Source organism: Mirounga angustirostris, unplaced genomic scaffold, assembly GCF_029215605.1.
Source record: "Mirounga angustirostris isolate CCGP_5_RB_7025 unplaced genomic scaffold, mMirAng1.0.hap1 SCAF_1, whole genome shotgun sequence".
Taxonomy (NCBI): domain Eukaryota; kingdom Metazoa; phylum Chordata; class Mammalia; order Carnivora; family Phocidae; genus Mirounga; species Mirounga angustirostris.
Genome location: NW_026991709.1, coordinates 71,023,603 through 71,043,667, shown reverse-complemented (window position 1 = coordinate 71,043,667; position 20,065 = coordinate 71,023,603). Strand labels below are relative to the sequence as shown.

Here is a 20,065-nt window from a genome sequence, read left to right as displayed (position 1 = left end):
AAATATCAAAGCAGATGTCATATTTAATGAAGAAATATTGGAAGCTTTCCCTTTAAGTTGGGAACAAACTCTCATATACCCATCATCCAGCTGCAGCAATAATTCTCAGCTATGACCAGTCTTGTTTCATCCATCCCCCTACCCATCCACACCAGATTATTTTGAAACAAGCCCCAGATGTTACATGATTTCATCCATATATTGCAGTATATATTTGAAAGATAAGAATTACGTTACTAGAAAACATCTCTCTGATGTCACACTTAAAATGATTTTATATCATCAGATAGTTCATATTTTCCTGATTGTCTCATCAGTTTTCCTTTTGCTTTTTTTTTTTTCAATTTATTTGCTTGAATCAAGTTCCAAATAAGATCTGTTTGTGACAATTGGTTGTTAATTCTTTTAATCTATAGATTCTCCCTCCATAGCTCTTTTTTTGTTGTTGTTAAAGAAACCACGTCATTTCTTCTACAGAGTTCTCCCCAGACTATATTTTGTTGATTACCTTCTCATGGTGCTGTTTGATATGTTTATGTGTTATCTTTGTTATCCATAAATTGGTAGATCGATCTCTAAGCTATATCTTAATATGAAATTTTCATCAAAGTGAAAAATACCAAATTAATGCTTAGTTTTTTTGGCTGCCTTGAGCGAATGCAAAAATGTATTGAAACCCTCTGTCAATCGGAGCATAAAGCTTAATATACTTAGTGACTGAATCTAATTTTTAGTGACATTCATATTCTCAACAGAACTCAACTTTCCATGATTTTATGTTTTATGTGTCTCTTCTCCTTTGTCATCTTTTTTTTAAAAAGTATTATAATGTACTGATTGCTAATTTCTAAATTTATTTGCATAGGGAAATGAATAAGCGTCTAACAGAAGAACAAGCCAGAAAGACATTTGAGAGAGCCATGAAACTGGAACAAGAATTTACTGAACATTTCACAGGTTGGCATCATGTGTGTCAGTGCCCTGACAGAATTTTGATTTGGAGCCATTGAACTTTGAACTATGCCCACATCTACCAGTAATTAATTACTCTGATTGATACTATGTATTAATACTATGTAATTAATATTGTGGTTTTCAGAATAATTCATCTAACCTAGGCAGTGGTGATGAGGAATCTTAAAAGATAGTGTTTCTTAAGTGGTTCATTAGGACATACTAGACTGGAGAAAAATAGATTCAGACTTGATTTCTTCTGTGAAAATGACTTTTCTGATCTTATGCTTTATAAATTTTGATCCATTTTAATATATTATTTGTTTAAAGAAAATGAGTGCATAGCAATTCCCAAATAATCTCTCATTCATTTTGTCCTTTAAATTATTCTTCAGGTGTTCACCCTAAGTACGTCAAATGCCATGGTGTTGTAACCCATGTGCTTGCTTTTTTTTTTTTGTTTTTTTTTTTTTTAATAATTTCAGACTTACAGAACATTCACAAGAGTAGTACCAGCAGGGTGCCTGGGTGGCTCAGTCGTTAAGCGTCTGCCTTCGGCTCAGGTCATGATCCCAGGATCCTGGGATCGAGCCCCGCATCGGGCTCCCTGCTCTGCGGGAAGCCTGCTTCTCCCTCTCCCACTCTCCCTGCTTGTGTTCCCTCTCTCGCTGTGTCTCTCTCTGTCAAATAAATAAAATCTTAAAAAAAAAAAGAGTAGTACCAGCAATTTTCATACACTTTTCACCCATATTTTCTAAATGTTAACATTTTACCACATTTCGTTTTTTTCTGAAACATTTAAGAGTAAGTTGCCAGCAGATGCCCTTTTGCCTCTTAAGTACTTCAGTGTGTATCTACCAAATATACAAAACTAAGTACAAATCACCAAATCTCACTTTTTGATGAGTATTTAAAATAAAAATTCTTATATTTTTCAAGTAGGAAAATTAATGAAATGAGTGGCTATTACTAAGCAAACAATACATAAATGGTCTCTTGCTGGATGAGTAACTAGTTCTAAGATTTAGCTTCTATTTCACCAGTAATTGTTATGGTAAAGATAGATAATTAATGGAGGTTTCTAATTTTGTTTCTGTTATTACAGCTATTATACAGGGAGATACGCTGGAAGACATTTATAACCAAGTGAAGCAGATCATAGAAGAACAGTCTGGTCCTTACATCTGGGTTCCAGCAAAAGAAAAGTTATGAGGACTGATGTTTCTCTGTTTCTCTTTTCCACAGTCCATTTTCTCTGACACTTCTTTGCCCTTTCCTTTTGGAGTCTGTCTACAATACACCTTCCACGTTGAGTCATATCCCACTCATCATGGTCTACAAGTTGTGCTTAGTTTTGACATCTAGGGTCTCCTTAAAGTTGTAGCATCTGTATTATTTTATGTCACTGTTGGTTTGTGGCCATTTTTCAGAACTGAAGATGGAATGGCCTGACCAGCTATTAAGGATTTGGGGAGACTGGGAAATTGTGGCAAAATTCCTTAATGTTTAAGGGAAAGTAACTTTAAGAGATTTTCAGAAAAGCTTTATATACATTCTTTTCAAATTTCAGTATAAATGAAAGAAAAGTGTTAATCAGTGATTTAGTAAACTTTTGAGCAACAGTGCACGCTTAACTTTAATAGCATGGTTTGGCCAATATATTAACTCTCAAGTCCTTTTCTCAATTGACTTGTGTTATCAAAGCAAATATTTAATTATAGACAAATAAGGAAAATATGTTTTTTAATTTCAAAATTAATGTCTGCATTAACTTTCATAATTTCACAAGGGATATTCATTTTTCATAAGAGTTCTTCATGTCTTTTATTGTTTGAGGGTTTTTTTCTCAACACATTTGCTAGGAATAGCAGTGTTAAAAATGTTTTTAATCTTGTGCAGCACTGTTTATAGTGTCTTAAAAAAGTTCATACATAATGATCATCACATTTTCTGAATTGAGGCCATGTTTAGGTGCTAGGGGAGCTCACCTTTTACACATAAGGTTGAGGAAACTTCATAGACATAAATACAGACAGAACAGACATTACAGTGGTGATGTAGTAATCATTATGGCAATGGAAAAGGAGTCCAGTTCATAGTCTAAAACTTTAAATGTATTCTTAGGGATCAGATTTTAATGAATATTTTACCCACAGTAACTGCCTATTTTGTTATAATAAAATATATATATATATAAATATATATAAAACTTTCTTTAACTAAACTGTAACTATGGGAATTATTTTCTTTACATAGTTGCACACACACACAAACATATATATATATTTAAAATATATTTTTTCTTTTGCCACCTACTCTTAACTTTTTGTTTGGTTTTTAAATTAAATATTAATTGATTAGACTTTATCTTCCTTAATCATGTGAACTGAAAAAGGGGGTATGGTGGTTGTGGAAAGAAACCTTTAGGGAAATTAGATTACATACAGAAGTATAGGCATGTTCTCCTCTTTTCTACAAAAGTTTTCAAATGTTTCCTGGTTCTGTTTTGGGGTTTTTTGTTACTGTTGTTCTTGTCATTGGGTTTGGATTTGGTCTTCTGCCTCTCCTTCCAGTTCTCCTTTCACTACTAGGCAAATAAGCAAAAGCCTCGTGTGTGTTTTCCCCTCAGACTGCACACTTTTCACCTCTCGTAGCTGCTGTGCACTAGAGTCGCACAGATCTTCATGGTGAGCAATTTTAAGAAATTTTAGTGAAAGGTAGATATGATTTCAGAAATCAACTTCTCTGGTCTTTTAATAATACTGTTTGGCTTCCCTTTGCTTTTTTGGAGTTGTTTATTAAATACGTGTTTTTCACAGCCTCCTCATTATAGTTTCTTAAATGAGTACTGGTTTGTAAAGGATTATCAACATTATCCATTCCATTTATGAGAAAGAGGAGAACAGCTAATAAACTTTGTTGTAAAATCCGTATGTTAAATGTGTCTTGAATTCTGAAAGAAAATATTGTTTACAAGCAAATATTTTCTTGAAACAACTTGGAGCATCATGTAATTTATAAACTGGACTCATGGGCCATTAGGGAACCTAATCAAATTTTCTTCTGTAGGTTTTGGAATTGAGTTCATGTTAACACATTGAAATATATACTATGGCTATAACAATAATTATAGTAGGTTGTTACCAAACCTAAAACAACTAGAAGAAAATTATTGTAAAATAATCTCAAGAGTCCCAGAAATCACTCTACAGCAAGACCCCAGTATAAGCCATTTTGAAGTATTTACTGGTCACATGTTCTAAAATAGCAAGAGATTATAAAAATGATGCCATTTATCTGTTACAATGTGTATTACATTGCTTTTGGATGTCCTTGTTAAGTGATGTTTTTGTAAGAAAATAACTTTTGTGCAGCTTTCTAGATTGTATAGAATTATTAATAAAAGTACTAATTGCTTAGTACTTCTGTGTAACAGCCACTTTAGTATATTATCATTTAATTTTAAAAAATAAGAATTTAAGAATTTTTAGCCCCGCTGTAAGGCTTAAATGAAATCATTTGCCCAAGATGACTTAGCTAGTAAGCGGCAGTGCTTGGTTTGTGTCCAAGTCTTTCTGCCCCATGTTCTTTCTAGTATATTATGCTGCCTTGTTTTTCTCAGCCCCTACTATGTAAGGCACTATGACTTAAATTATGTTATGTTAGTGCCCCTTTACAGAGACAGACTTAGATGAAAGTCCTTGCCCCGAGTCACACAGTAAGGACAGACCCACAGAACAAGTCACTTCCTGTCACAGCTGAAAAACATGTTTCTGGGAAACAAATCAGCCTAGCACCATCACAGTAACAAAAAACTTCTTTGGAACCAAAAATGGGAAGGCGGGGGGGAAAAAAAAGAACCAAAAATGGAACAGTGTTTATTAGGAAAATCCATTAGTCTGATACAGAGAGAATGATAATATTTCAACTCTTTTATGAGATATTCATATTTTAATATTCTTAATATTTTTTAAGTTGGCAAAAACTAAAATGCCTCTTAAATGTGACTACACGTTTCTGGTTGCTTTTCTATTCCACATCTTCCCAGGGCTCTTCAAAAATGATGGAAGCAAGCTTGCAGAATAGACTCTCACAAACACCTGGTAACCCACTACATAGTATTTAAATTCCAAGATGGCAATTTGGGGGCTTTACTCATGAGAAAAAATTTGTTTTCTAAAGTATTAGAGTAAACAGTTTACTTTCCAAAATTCTGTCTTGAATACTCTTAATTTACATGTGGTAAAACAAGTCCAGAGATCCCCATGCCTTAACCAAAGTTACACTGCAAATCAGGAACAGAGCCAGGATTAGAACCTTTGATTCCTGGTTCCTAGGACAGTGGTTTTTCTACCATCCAGTTCCTTTTCTTCCCATGGTGTAAGCTGAATTTAGTGGGTTATTCAGTCCCTCAAGCTTTGCATTACTGATTAAAAGAAAGTAAATACCCATAAACTTAAGAGATTTTATTGAGGTGCTTGAATATGAAAGATATCAGGGAAAAACAACAAATGTCACTTTTCTGACCTAAGTTTAGATTTTCTGGTGTTTTAGTCCAATGTCAAAGATTCCATTTATCTTCCTCCAGAATTGCACAGTATAGCTCCCATCGGCTTTGGCAGTGGAGTACTATAATGTGAAGAATGTAGGCTCTGAAATCAGAGGGCTTAAATACCAGCTCCACCACTTACTGGTTATGTAACTAACCTTGGACAAGCCATGCCATCCCTCTTTCTGTTTACTTCTCTCTAAAATGGAGATATCTGGGGGCTCAGTCAGTTAAGTATCCCAAGTCTTGGTTCGGGTCAGGGTCATGATCTTGGGGTTATGGGGTTGAACCCGCATCAGGCTTTGCGCTCAGTGGGGAGTCTGCTTCTCTCCCTCTTCCCCTCTCCCTGCTCATGCGGTCTCTCTCTCTCTCTCTCTCTCTCTCACACACACACACATACACACACAAATTAAATGGAGATATTTTAAGACTAAAATAAAGGAGCTTAGCACATAATACATTCTAAAAGTTAATTCCCTTTTCCTTTGGAATCAGAAACCTGGAATTGTTGCAACTCACTTTGTACAGATTACCTTGAGCCTTCATTTTAAATGGGATTTGAGTGACTATCTTGCAGGATTATTTTAAGGGTTAAATGTGTACAAAACACTGATCACAGCATCTGATACTTGACTCTTACTACCTTGCTCTGGAGTATGTTTATGATTGGTAGCAGAAGACAGAATAATATGGTCCACCATTCTTCATCAACTATAGAGAAATTTTCTTTGATGGACTTGGAGTGAAGAAATTATTCACATTTCAGTCCCTATAATCATGTTTACTCATCTCTTCTAAGCATCCCTACTCTGTCAGAGATGGGACTTTTGCCTACTCTACCTCAGTCTTCAACATGGAACTGGAAGACATCAAGATTTCATAAGCCATCCTCACATCTGCGCAGTGCTAAACACAACAGTCCCTAGCAGTTCTCTCTCTATCAAGAGTCTAGAAACAGGCCTGAAAAAGATTACTTAAATCACCCAGGTAAGATACATTTTCTTTTATTCAGTGTGACTTAGAATAGTCACTGCTTATCCGTGATTACTTTCTCAGTGACTTTCCACTACCAGCTCTTTCTTCATTCCATGCCCAAATATGGTTACCTGAGAGTTGGCAAAACAAATCCTGGTCTGCCAAACAGCATAGTGAACAGAATTGATGGTCAGGTAAACTGATGTTGTTTGAAGCTTTTAGGAACAGGTACCAAACCTGACCAGGGAGAGTTTCACACTACAATTTTTCTAGCATAGTAGAGTATACAGATGGGGGCGGGGGGAGATGAGAGGAAGGAGACTCAAAGACAGTGAAGGCTGGAATTCGCTCCCACTATCCCTTGTTGTTTACTTGTTATTGAAGTATAACATACATATGTAAAATGTATGAATATCATAAGTGTACATATACCCCAATGAATTTTTATAAACCAACACCCATGTAACAATCAGCATGAAGCTCAAACAGAACGTAACCAGCTCCCCAGGTACCCCGCCTCATCTCCCTCCCAGTCATTACTCCTACTCCAAGGGAAGCCACTATCCTTTTTTTTTTTTTTTTTTAAGATTTACTTATTTTAGTGAGAGAGAGCAGGGTGAGGGAGAGAAGCAGGCTCCCTGATGAATGTGGAGCCCCACGCAGGGTTCAATCTCACATCCCTGAGATCGTGACCGGAGCCGAAATCAAGAGTCAGATGTTTAACCGACTGAGCAATACAGGCGCCCCCCCTAATTTTCTTTTATATCTTTTTAATTTATGTACAGTAAAATTCTCTATGCTGTTCAATTCTGTGAGTTTTGACCCATGTATATACAGCTCGTAATCACCCCCAAAACTTCTAGTCCGTACCTACTCCTACCCCCAAACTCTGATAACCACTGATAATTTCTCAGTGCCTATAGTTTTGCCTTTCCCAGAATGTCCTATAAATGGAACCGTACCCTGTAAATAATTTTGGGTGTGGCTTCTTGGACTTAGCAAAATGCATCTGAGGTTCAGCCATGTTGCTGCAGGAATCAAGTTTGTTATTTTCATTGCTAAGTAGTAGTCCATTTTATGGATGTATAATTCATTTATCTATCCCTTCACTGAAGGACTTTTGGATTGTTTTCAGTCTTTTCCTCTACATTTTTGTGCTTCTTTGCAACTTTAGGTCTGCAGCAGCAAGGATCAGAACCAGAAATGGGTTTCTGATCTGACAGCTGTGACAGGCCCTCCCCCACTCTACCTCCCTGTCTACTGTGAGCATCCATACATTTAGGCGGTTGTACAGGAGCTTATCCTAAAACAAACTTTAAATGCAGAATAATATATCCCAAGAGCCTGTTGACAGAACAATATTATGTCTAAAGTAGGAGAGTACGAGAGTAAGCAATTTCAAATTTTTAGAATTTCAAATTCCCAGGAATAATACTCAGATGGTCCAAAAGCTGGATGTGCCAGTGACCCGTACCAGATTCTCATTGCTAGTGTCTGAAGGGAAATAAATGTAGTCTAGTTAGGATAGTAGTAAATGAGAAGAATATATAGTCTGAGCAACCAATGAGAACATTTGTTAGAGGTGAGATTAATAGCCTTACGATTTAGAAAACAGTCCATGAAGACAGTCCTAATCTTTCAAGAAAATCTAGTTTGTTGAACACCAAAGGATTGTAGCTTGTTTTTTTAAATTAATGACTACTAATTTCCTTTAGCTGGTAACTTCTCTGTATCTTAAACATTACTTACATTCTATGATTAACAGAAATCTAATTCCAAAACAGTATATTTAAGGAATCCTTGAACCAGAGCTGCCCATCCCCTTCACTGATGGCATGCAGCTAGCACAACGGGCCTTGTCCGTGTTTTCCATTCAGATCGTAATATGACTTGATTTCTCTGGTGTGTTTTCAAAAATGACAACAATAACAACATTAGGTCATTCCTCTTAATTGGCGCTAAACTGAACCTTAGAACTACTGGTGTTACCCAAAATAGGAATAAACTATTCAAATTGAGCATATATTCATCCCTGTTTCTGCAAATCAACTGTTAATGACCAATATCATTTGGACAATTCTTACCTACAGTAAAATGATTTTTTTTAAATTGTGTAGAAGTCTGTGCACAAAACAATTAGCATGTGAAACAAGACATGGTGAATCCTCTGATGGAAGAAAAGATTAGAACAAGTGATGTAATCTTTCTTTAGGATGTCTAAAATCAGGTTCATTCACCTCACAGATGGGAGGGCTAAAGACAAGATGAAAGTCCCATATGTTTCACACTATGAATTTCTACGAAAAGATTTTCTAAATCTTGTGACAGTCATTTGATCAAAAATATCTACTTCCCTAGTGGTATTTAAGACTAGAAAAGATATGTCTTAATAATAGATCCCTCGGGGCGTCTGCCTTCCACTCAGGTCATGATCCCAGGGTCCTGGGATCGAGCCCCGCATCGGGCTCCCTGCTCCGCAGGAAGCCTGCTTCTCCCTCTCCCACTCCCCCTGCTTGTGTTCCTGCTCTGGCTGTCTCTGTCTCAAATAAATAAATAAAATCTTTAAAAAATAATAATAGATCCCTTTCTTTCTGAAAGTTCAGTGCTTGCTTCAGATCTAGTTTAGCTGACGTTCCTTACTTACTCTTACTAGGAAAAAACTTTACTAACCTTTTAACTATTTTTCTACCAGTAGCTAATAATGATTGTACTTAATAGAATATTCTCTCCATCACCCACATTTTAACCTTAATGCTTCTTGACATGTCTCTTCCCCAAATATTCAGTCACCAAATACTGTTGATTATTCCTTAATGTCATATGTTTCTTGCTATTATTTCCACTGTCATCACTCTAATCCTTAACCCGCCCTCAACCCCAAGCCTTGATTACTGAGGTGGCGTCTTAATTCATCTCTCAGCCTCTAATTTGCCCCCTTGCTGACCCAGCCATCACCAGATGACTTTTCCTAAAATGCAACTTGGATTGTGTTTCTCTTCAGTGACCTTCATGGATCCTAAATCCAAACCAATTAACTTACCCTGTCTAGTATAGTTCTGGAACATAGTATGAGGTCAGTCAGTCATCCCCTGCCACCTACCTCGCCAGCCATACCTCATCAGTTCTTGTCTGTGGCTGTTGGTCATGCAAAGCCCTACCTTTCTTCAAGGCCCACCCTAAGTCCCTCAGAAGACTCCCTAGTTACAGCCCATGGAAACTGAACGCCGGCAGTATATACTGAGTATCCACTTAACACTGAGCATGTTCTCCCTGTTCTGCTTTTACCTCCTTAGGTACTTGGTTTGTCTCAGATTGGGTGGCCTTCTCCTTGTGTTCGTCTGCCCCAGTAAGGTACCCATGGCAGGTGATTGGAGTGCACAGCCTGCGGGCCTCTTGTACAACAACAGTCTTCACTGCCTTGGCTTTTCATGACCTGAAAACATCATTGTGTAAAGTGTTAGCAGCCACTTCATTTGCAAATCGGTACAGTTGGGAGGGAAGAGTGGATGGGAGTAGATAAAACAGTCTGACTACAGATCTCTAAATCAGCCAAATTTTTTATTTAATTATAGTCCTTTCCTTTCTGGTCCCTGGTATAGTGTTCACCACCGCTAATATTCTCTGTGCATACCAGTCCTTCCAAGTGTTCCCCAAATAAAAATTATTTGGGCTTGTTCTTAATTAGTCAAAGACATCACAGCTCATAAAAATAGAAAAATATAAACCATGGTTTGTTGAGATGAAAAAATATGAATTTTTCTAAGATTTTGGGTAAAAGAATTGTGCCTCCATATTTTGCTGGCCCATTAGCTCACAACTGTCAACACAGGTTCTCCACCCCCTGCATCAAAGGCCCCCTCTTCTTTCTGAGTCCCCAGAGACTATCTTTAATGTGTTCCATCCCATAGCATCTGCTACTGTTCCTCAGTTCCCTGGCAAGCAATCTCCATGTTGTGGGGGGGCACCCTGAATCCTTGGGGAGCCAGAGCTGTGTCTTTGGCAGAGTGGAGAAGAGCTCTTTGTATTTCATATAATGGAATAGAGTCGGGGTGGGGGGGAATGGTCCCAGAACAGTGTTGTTTAGGTCCCAACATCTCATAGAAGTCTTAGTGAAACTAGTTCTTGTTTCTAGAAGGAAACTCAAAGGCACTCTTCCTCTCCTCAGTATGAGTCCAGAATAGGGACCAAACTCTCCTCAGTGCTTCTGCTCCTCTATACGACTTGTTTCTAGGTTAAATTACTGGTCGTCATTGTCTCATTGCGCTGATACACCCAGGGATGTCCATACCTCAGAAATGGCAGGATCCAGGCTCAAGCCAAATCAAGAGTTCCCCATTACATATAGATCTCTATGTGTGTAATGACTATGGCCAAAGCTATGTCCATGCTAAGGCCAAGCAAATGAGTCAGACATAGAAGCCTCTGGAGCCCAGAGACAGCAAGTTCACCGATGAGTCACAGGGGAATGACTCCCTAGAGATAGGGAAAGGACCTCAATTGCAAAATTGCTCACCCAAGCTCTTAGGTTGTAGCTGTCTGACACCTTATCAGTGTCACCTGGAGTTTTGCTAGAGAAATAACTTCATGAACACAAATCTTGCCAGTACCTTCTGGTTGCTCCTGAAGTGTGACAAAATGAGCCTTTTCATCCTCGTGGTCAAGAGGGTGAGACTTACTAAGGATGCTTCTATTTATTTCATCCTCTTCGGACAGGCCATAGCCCCTCTGCCAGGGCCACCTGCTAGTCTGTTTGTGTGAATCAGAAAGAGGTGCCCCCTCCTGATGGATCCAGCTCAGAATGGAAAAACAGCTTCCACACATGTCCCGCTCCGATTCTCCAGAGCAGACTTCAGAGCCATCATGACCTACCTTTTACATATGGATAAACTGAAACTCAGAGAAAGGAGAACGAACCTGCCCAAGGCCACACAGTGGACCAGTGATAACGAAAGAATAGAGCTCGGATCTCTTGAAGTCCAGCCCGTGGAATTGCCACGGATCATCTCAGGGTGTGATAAGCAGCAGCGTCCTGGCCTGTTCCAAGAAGCCGGGCCTCCCTTCCCCACAGAGCAGAGCAGGCTCGAGAACTGACAGATTCAGACGCAGGGACACCTTCTCTCGCACTCAGTGTTTTTATTACATTTGTCCTCTACCCAAGGCAGGGAGGCTCTCATTCCCGGGTACTTGTGAGAGGGCGAGGACAAAAAATAAGGGCACAAAGAGAAGCAGAGAAGTCAGGATTTCAGCAATCCACTCCCCACATCCCCAGCACACATGGAGAGCTGCACTTCTGGTCTACCTAGAAGGGTGCTTCTCAGACTGTGCTGGGCACCAGAAGCAGAAGCATACATTGCTGGCCCTACCTCCAGAGCTTTGATTTAGCGGGTCAGAGGTGGGCCTGAGAATGTGCATATCTAACACGTTCCCATGCTGTGGGGTCCGGGGACACACTCTGAGACCCCAAGGCCTAGAAAAATAGACAACCCACCCTTTTCTCCCTCACCTTCTTCATTCTCTCTCCTTTCATGTCCCTCTCTGTCCTTTTCTGTTTCTTCCTCCTCCCTCTTTTTGGTCTTCTTCCCATCTTTCAAAACATGATGGAATGAGCCAAGCTGCCAGGGGTCCCAGTTCTAGTTCCAGCTCTGTCACTGACTAAATGTGTGAACATAGGGTGAAGTCACTTCCCCAGCATAGGCCCAAGGAGAGGCACCCCCACTCCCACCCTCCCAGCTCCTCCCCAGCCAGGACCACATCTACCCGGGCTCATCCCTGTATCCCCACTTTGTGCAGTATGTACTTGCAGAGAGGCTGATGAATGAATTTGCGGGGCCTTTCAGCCTCCTTGCAGTTCAGGGGATTCTGACTTCTTCCTTCCAAATCTGAGCTTTTCCCTCTTCAACGGCACATATTGAGGATCTTTCTAGAACAAGGAGAGGGCCAATAGTTGAGGGGAGAGAGCCCTAGAACAGCCTGTGAGCTGGGGTAATCAGACCCCAGACAACAGGTACCTGACATTCAGGGACAGATAAGTGGGTGTGCCCAGAGGCTAGGAGCACCTGGGACCCTGAGAGCCGGCGGCGGCCGAGGTTCCAGCAGGGGGCGCCAGAGAGAGGGCCAAGACCAGCGTGGTCAGCCCAGGTGTCCAGCCTGGGCTGGGCGGCGGGGCCCCAGGGGCGTGGACGCCGCCGAGGCACGCCCCGGGCGCACTTAAGGAGCTGCAGGCCAGTGCCGGGGAGGAAGGACGGGGGAGGCCTCGGCTGCTGCTGACCCAGGCGGACCCAGCCTGGCCCCCGCTAGCTCTAGACCGCGCCATGAGGGGCCCGAACGTGGCTCTGTGGCTCTTCCTCGCTCTGCGCACAGGTGAGGCCCGGCCGCCTGGCCTTGGGAGCAGGAGCTGGGGCGGGGGCCCTGCAGTTGTCTCAGCCCCCGAGCAAGGTCCCAGGCCGCTGGGAAGTGTGTCCTGAATCCGTATCTCCCTGGAAAGGGGGGAGGCCTGGAAAGGCGGAAAGCACCGCTCAGTGCGACGGGGGCGGGGGGGGACGACACTGACCCCAGCTAACTGGGACGTCCGGAGGGCTTCTTGGAGGAAACAGCATTGAACTGGGCCTTGGAAAAGCCGGCCTTCTGACCAGCCAAGGAGAGGAGCAGTCGGAGGCGTGGAGGGGAGAGCCTTAGGGGGGCAGGAGGAGAGCTGGGAGGGTGAACGCTCTTGATAGGCGCGGAAGCTCCAGGAGGGTTTGGGGGCCAGAGCGCCTCTGCTTCTCCTGAGCCCCCGCGGGAGAAGATTCTAAGGGACTGGGAGGGGCGCGAGATGCGACCGGGAGCCGGCCCCAGGGCGCACTGCAAAGGAGGAGGAAGGGGCGCTGCCCTGTCTCCCCGTGTCTGCACCGCCGCCCCCAAGGGAGCCCGGGCCCAGCACACTGAGGGGTGAGGCGGGGCCTGGGGGAGCTGCGGGCAGGGTCCCGCGGACAAGGGTGGCCTCGCCGCTCTGACCTCACTAATACACTGGACCCGCCACCCCGGCCCCAACTCTGCACCTGCCAGGCCTACCAAGGTGCAGGCCTGGGGCTCTGGAGAGCAGGCAGTCTGGGGCGGCAGTTTCACATTCCAGGGTGCTGCCCGGAGTTGGGTGGCAAAAGGAAGGCTGTGGAGGAACCTGCAGTCTTGACCCTTGGTGTGGGGATGGGAAGGACAGGCTGCCACAAGAGGATGACCTAGTCGCTGGGGGCCAGGAACTGGACCCAAAGCTGGGCGGCAGGAGTGGGGGATGGAGGAACTTCGGGTCTGCAAAGGCATCAACCACAAGGAAGTCTGGCACCACTTCTGCTGGGCCCCCAGGCTGGGAGCTCTCCAGGACTCTGACCTGGTCAGGTGCGGGGACCCAGTAGGGTCCCCACCAGGAGAAGGGGCCTAAGCAAAAGGCCACCAAGGCCCCGTGCATCCTGGCTCTCTACCTAGGTTTACTTCAGCACAGAAGGTGGATTTTCTCATCTGTGCTCTCAGATGACAAAGCAAGCTCAGAGAGGTCAAATAAGTTGCCTGAAGTCACCAGCTCCTTCTCCAGGAGCAGAAACTTGAACTCAACCTGCTGATTCCTCAGCTTCCCCTTGGCAGGGGTGGGTGACCCTGAGGGTGGGTTTGCAGTGAGCATCATCACAGATGCTCCAAGGGGGTGCAAGACTCCTCAAGGGCAGCCACGACTTCCCAGTTCATGAGGAGGGCTCAGGGACCCTGAGTGAGAGAACCTATCATCCTCTGGCTGGAGGACACAGAGGCCCAAAGACGGACAGGGACTGGCCTAGTCCCAGAACCAGACAGGACTCCCCAGCCAGTGCTCTTTCCACCCGGCAGGCTGCTCTCCAGGCCAGTGAGCAAGGTTGGGGCTAGCTGAGCGCTCCCCTAGGAGACCCCCCTGCTCCCCGGCCTTGGCCTCTGTAAAGGGCCAGGCTCTGAGCTGCCCCATCTGCCCCAAGTGCGGCGATATGCATGGCCCCACACACAGCTTTGCCAGTGAGCCCAGCTCCTTTCCGGTCTGTGACCCGTCTCTTTGCCTCAGTCCCTCCCAGTGGGTGGGACCGACTATGCATGTTGTTGGGGTCACACAACCCTGGGGGGGGGATCGGAGCGGGGGGCAGGGGCTGGGGAGGCTAGGGGCGCTGGGCCTCACTGTCCCCGCCCCCAGCGCTCAGCAGGATGGAGGTGCGGTGGTGCACCACCTCAGACCCAGAGCAGCAGAAATGCAGTGACATGAGCAGAGCCTTCCAGGAAGCCGGTATCCAGCCGCCCATCCTGTGTATCCAGGGCACCTCCACTGACCACTGCATCCAGCTCATCGAGGTGAGTCCCCCTCCGCCCCCGCCCCGCCACTGCCACCTGCCAGACAGGAGGGCTCTGACTCAGGAGGGGCTGCACAACAGCGTCATTCACGGAGGAGGGCGCTGACTTGCCCTGCCAGGGCCAGGCCGAGGCTCTCCTGAGTTTCCCAGGCAACAGGGGCCAGCTTGCTTCCTGCCAGGGCGCAGGCCAGGGAGGCCGCAGGGGGGGCCCCGGCTCAGATGGGCCCCAGTGGGGAAAGGCTTCGAAGAGGCAGAGGTTTCCTTCCCCAAGGCCCCTGCTAGAGTAGGGACACGCCCCACCCCGCCCAGGGGAGCCCGGGCAGCTGAGCCCGCGATGGCGGTTTTCCAGAATGGGGCTTGTGCAGTTTCTCAGGAAGGAGGAAAAGGGGCCGGCCGTCCTGGGTGGGTGACTGCGGGCAGCAGAGCTGCTCAACTAGCCCTGATGCTCCTCAGAGCTGGGACTTCAGTGGCAAGACAGTGTGTGGACGGAAGCACCAGGGGACCTGGGTTTGCATTTCAACTTGGCCCTTGATTTCTCCCCAGACCTAAGCCAAGTCCCACATGGGCTGCGGGCTTAGGTCAGGCTCCATGGCGAGGAAAGCAATTATATTGAACTAGAATTTTATCATGCACCTCAGGACACTGTGTTCGAAAATACAATTGGCACCATAGGCCATTTGTGTTTGAAAATAAAAAGGGAAAAAATGAAGAGGGCATTTATGGGACTCAGTCTGCCTCCTAGAAAACCTGAGAAACAGGTTAACAGTGGAGTCAGGGCGCTGAGAAATAGGGAAATGAGGGAGATTCCCTTTTTACTACGTACCATTTTGTACGGTCTATTTTTTTTTTTTTTTTTTTTTTTTTTTACTATGGAAAGCCATTAGAAGCCCTAGAAAATCATTTTTAAATAACATAATTAGAAAACAAGGCAAGCCCTTGGCCTAGGAGAGCGGTCACCTAGGACCTGGTAAAGGGTAAGCCCTCTAGGCCCTGGTGGTACAAGACCAAGCCAGGGCAGGGTTCCCGGGCCAGACAAAGAGGACCAGTATGGACCTCCGTGGCTTTTCAAGGGGCCCTAGGCAGGCTAATGGATGCCCCTGAGCTCCTGGCTGAATGGGCCGAGGTGGCCGGGCTGCGCTGACCCACATGTTCCCAGCAGGCCCGGGAGGCTGATGCCATCACCCTGGATGGAGGAGCCATTTATGAGGCAGGGAAGGAGCACGGCCTGAATCCCGTGGTGGGCGAAGTATATGATCAAGGTCAGAGGGCTGAGCGGGTTGGAGGGGTGGGAGGACCAGAGGATGACACTCTGCAGTGTGTCCTCGCCGGGCCTGGCCCAACCCTATAGCCCTCAAGCTGGTCAGGAGCCCTGACCAGACAAACCTACAGAGACCCCCGCGCCTAAGTCTCTCTTGACACCCCCCTCAGAGCAGGGGTGCCAGAGACACAGAGGGCTGACCGGAGTCTGTTCTTGTGGGGAGCCCATCACCCCTGTAACTTACCCACAAGCTCTTACTGAGGGACTGCCCCAGGTCTGCCATAGAGTTGGGCGTAAGTTCAGCGGCCCTCTGTCAGAAGCAGCATGGAGGAGGAATAGGGCCGGGCCAGAGCGGTTGACTAGAACCTGCAGAGCCCAGCAAAGCCAGAACACATCCCAGTTCTACCCCTTCCGGTGATCCTCTGTGACCCTGAACAACCTTCCTTCCCTGACTGTAAAATGGGGATAGTGAGCCCCGTCCTGTCACACAGATTAGATGAGTCAGCAGATGCACACCTGACACGTGGTGTGTGCTTAGAAATGTGAGTTCCTTTGCCCCAGTCCCTGCACCTCACACCAGACATGCCTCTAACCCAGCCGGCCCTTTGGGGCTCCCCCACCACCTCTACTCGTCCAGAGGGCTAGCCCCCGTCACAGCCCAGCTCAGCTGTCACCCCCAAGAGCTCCCCTGACCCCTCCCACCCCTGAAAGGGCTTCTCTTTCCTGCTTTCCCGGAGCTCTGAGTCACGCTGTTAAGATCCTGTCCTCTTCTGTCTTGCTGTCCGTCCTCACCACAGTGAGTCCCTTGAGGGGGGCCTGGTCCTCATCCCTGTAAAGCCCCAGGTATCTGGTACCCAGCACAGGGCCTCACTTGGCTTCTTGGTGAACTGATGACCGTCCGATGGCACAGGACAGAGCCTAACCCTGCAACCCAGCCGGCCTTCCCACGCAAAGGCCAGAAACTGCCCTACCTCACTGGCCCTCTGGAATTCAGCACACTGACTGAGCACCTGCCGCAGGCCAGTCTTGAGCACAGAGTTGTAAGCAAAAGAGAGCCAGTTCCTGCCCTCGGAGAGCAGGAGTCAGATGAACCAATAAACCAATAAACACAAAGAAATGTAGCCACCAATGTGGTAGGTGCCGTGGAGGAAGGAAAGGCCGCAGGAAGAAAAGAAGGAATGTGGGGGGACCTAGAAATAGAGCAGACTGGAAGGCTTCGCCGAGGCGACGTTTAAGCTGAACCCCGACAAGCGTCCCAGGTGGGACAGAATTTGGTATGTTTAAGGAACCAGAAAGAAAGGGCACGGTGGGTAAATCAGAGGGTGGGACCAGGCCAGGCTGCTTAGGTTGGCAGGGGCTAGCTCAGCTGTGCAAGAAATGACACTGGCTTTGTTTTCTAGAACTCAGCTTCATTCTGACCGTGGGCATCCCACCACTACAGGGCAGTCGGGGGGGGGGGGGGTGAATGTGGGGGCGGGTAGGGGGATGTGATGCCCTCTCGTCATCAGTCCCCATAGGTAAGTCATCCCTGTCTTGTCTTAATGGCCCCCATGGGCCACATTTGGCCCAGGGGAATCTTTTGCAAGGCTGCCCACCCACATATATCCCATTCACGTTTTTGAGTGATTTGGGGCCCTGCTAGTTTCATATATTCTCTCTCTCCCCCTCTCCTCCTCTCCCTCCCCTCCCTCCCTCCCTCCTTCCTACCTTCTCAGCACCTAATCTGGGTGAAGATCCTGCGGGCTCCACCCGCTCCTCCCACCACTCTTCTTCCCGTAACCATGATACCATCCCCTCAGTCCCTCTCCGTTCCCCCAGAGGGCCGGGATTTTGGAGAACACAAGACTTGCAGGCTATTTCTGCTTTCAGTGTAGCTACAGAGCCCCCCTGACATGCACAAATGTAGACTCAGCTAAGTGTCAGCTGACGTGGGAAGGAGAAGGGAGAAAGGAGCCTCTCGGGCTGACAGCTACTATGTGAGACTGGAGGAGGCCGGAGTCTCCTGCTAAGACGTGTGGATTGTACCCACTTGCTCTCTCGGCAACTAGGAAGCCCATGCACACAGGCACGTGTACATCCGTACACACATGTATGTGCGCGCGCGTGCCCAGGTGCCTGTGTGCACACACACACACCCCCGTCTCCCACAGCCTTCCCAGGCAGGGTTCTGGCCTCTCTCATGGCTTCTCCCCTGCCGCCCTCACTCCTCTCCTGTCCCTCCTCCTAGAGGTCGGTACCTCCTATTATGCTGTCGCCGTGGTCAAGAGGGGCTCCCACGTGACCATCAACACCCTGAAGGGTGTGAAGTCCTGTCACACGGGCATCAACAGGACGGTGGGCTGGAACGTGCCGGTGGGCTACCTGGTGGAGAGCGGCCGTCTGTCCGTGATGGGCTGCGACGTGCTCAAGGGTAAGGGCTTCGGGCCTGGCAGGGGCTTCTCCGGCAGGCGCGCTGGGTCTCCTTTCTCGCCACTGCCCTGACTTCCCCCGACGGGTAACCTCCCTCGGGCTCACCTTGAGCCTCCTATAATTAAGGAAAAGCACCATCGCGTCTCCTCCAGGGCCTCCCTGGCCCCTGGATGGTGGTATCACCCCTTCCTCGTTAGTGCTGGCCGGCCTGGTGCTGCTACCATTTAAGTTCTGGTGGAGTGGCCCCTCCGGGGCACTTGACACATGACCCTCGCTCATTCCTGCCGGTCCCCCAGGACACAGCCAAGCACAAGGCCCACCCACGGTTGGGAGGCAGTGATGCCCAGGGAGCAGCTCTCCCCTGCCGTAGACCTGTGCAGGTCCCTATTTCCAGAAACGTGTCCTCAGCTGGACAGATGAGAAACTGTTTTTTCAGGACCCCGAACAAGCTGCCGGCTTGCACCCAGAAAGCTCACAAGTGGGTAGAGACCTACGGCTCCCAGGTTGATTGATTTATAGTGAAAAGAGGGCAGTGCTGCAAATAGAATGTTCTCCCGTGGAAGGGAGTTGAGAGTGATCCAAGAGGGGTTGTTGAGAATAAAACACGCCGGGAGAGTGAGGTGAAGCCCTGTGCACCCGGCTGGAGCCCCCAGCCCTCATTCTGGTGGCCAGGGCACAAGTCCTGCTTCTCATGCTTTGGGCTTCTCTTCCCTGGCCACCCCGCTCTGACAGTCTGTCCATAGTGGGCTCCGTACCGTGATGTGGCCCCTGGCCTACGACAGCCACATTCGTAAACCGCCCTCTGGGGATCACACACACAGCCCCAACAGTTTGTCAGTGAGAGTGCCGCCTCCCGGGTTGTCCCCCAGGTGACCAGTACTTCTGGGGCTGGGGGCCAGTGGGAGAGCCCGCGGGAGAGCATAATGATGGTCTTTGAAAGCCCGGTCTTCACTGTCAGAGGGCTGTACATTTCAGCCCTGGCTCAGCACGTCTGCCTTCAAGTACGCGGCTCTGCCTCGTTGACCTTCAGTTCCCCATCTGCAAAATAGGACAATGAAGAGTACAAGGCTGTGGTGTTGGAAGGGCTGAGAGAGTTCACAGGACATCTCCACACGGTGCCTAGCACAGCGTATATCCTCAGTGCGCAGGGCTGTTGTTACAAGCTCAACTTCCATACCTCTCGGGGGCACCTTGCTGTTGCGTATGGACACGTGCACGCACATACATACAAACCTCTATGTGCACGCACATGGTGCACGAGCCCATACAGCGCACACATGCACGCATACACACCCACACACTGCCCCCTACAACCGCAGCTACCACGTAAACCAGCACGACCCACGGGAGCTTGGAAGCCAGGTCGTCTCAGATGGTGGCCAGATACAAGTGGTCTAACCGTTAGTCGGCACATTTATTAAATTTCTACTCCCCTGGGAGGATGCAAAAAGAAGACCAGGAAAGGCAGCCCACTCTGGAAGAGCTTGATCTAGCTGGCTGATGCGCCAGCATCCTGCTCACCCTACGTGGCACTAAGGTGACCTTAGCACAGGATAAATATTTGCCAACAGGGTGGACGCTGGG

General features: G+C 46.9%; 2 protein-coding genes across 13 annotated transcripts in view; both read left to right on the top strand.

Annotated features, from left to right (window-relative positions):
* DLG1 (discs large MAGUK scaffold protein 1) overlaps nt 1–3,883 on the top strand; it is a 250,368-nt gene extending 246,485 nt beyond the window's left edge. For all 11 annotated transcript variants that reach the window (XM_045903112.3, XM_045903111.3, XM_045903117.3 and 8 more), the window contains 2 exons: nt 866–957; nt 2,060–3,883. In XM_045903112.3, coding sequence (XP_045759068.1) covers nt 866–957; nt 2,060–2,166 — 199 coding nt within the window. In that variant the 3' untranslated portion in view covers nt 2,167–3,883. The remainder of the gene's footprint in view (nt 1–865; nt 958–2,059) is intronic.
* A 5,086-nt stretch (nt 3,884–8,969) lies between these two features.
* The window catches only part of MELTF (melanotransferrin), a 28,465-nt gene continuing 17,369 nt past the window's right edge, over nt 8,970–20,065 (top strand). For both annotated transcript variants that reach the window (XM_064577859.1, XM_064577814.1), the window contains exons 1-3: nt 8,970–14,815; nt 15,974–16,073; nt 18,300–18,482. In XM_064577859.1, the coding sequence (XP_064433929.1) occupies nt 14,672–14,815; nt 15,974–16,073; nt 18,300–18,482 (427 nt within the window). In that variant the 5' untranslated portion in view covers nt 8,970–14,671. The remainder of the gene's footprint in view (nt 14,816–15,973; nt 16,074–18,299; nt 18,483–20,065) is intronic.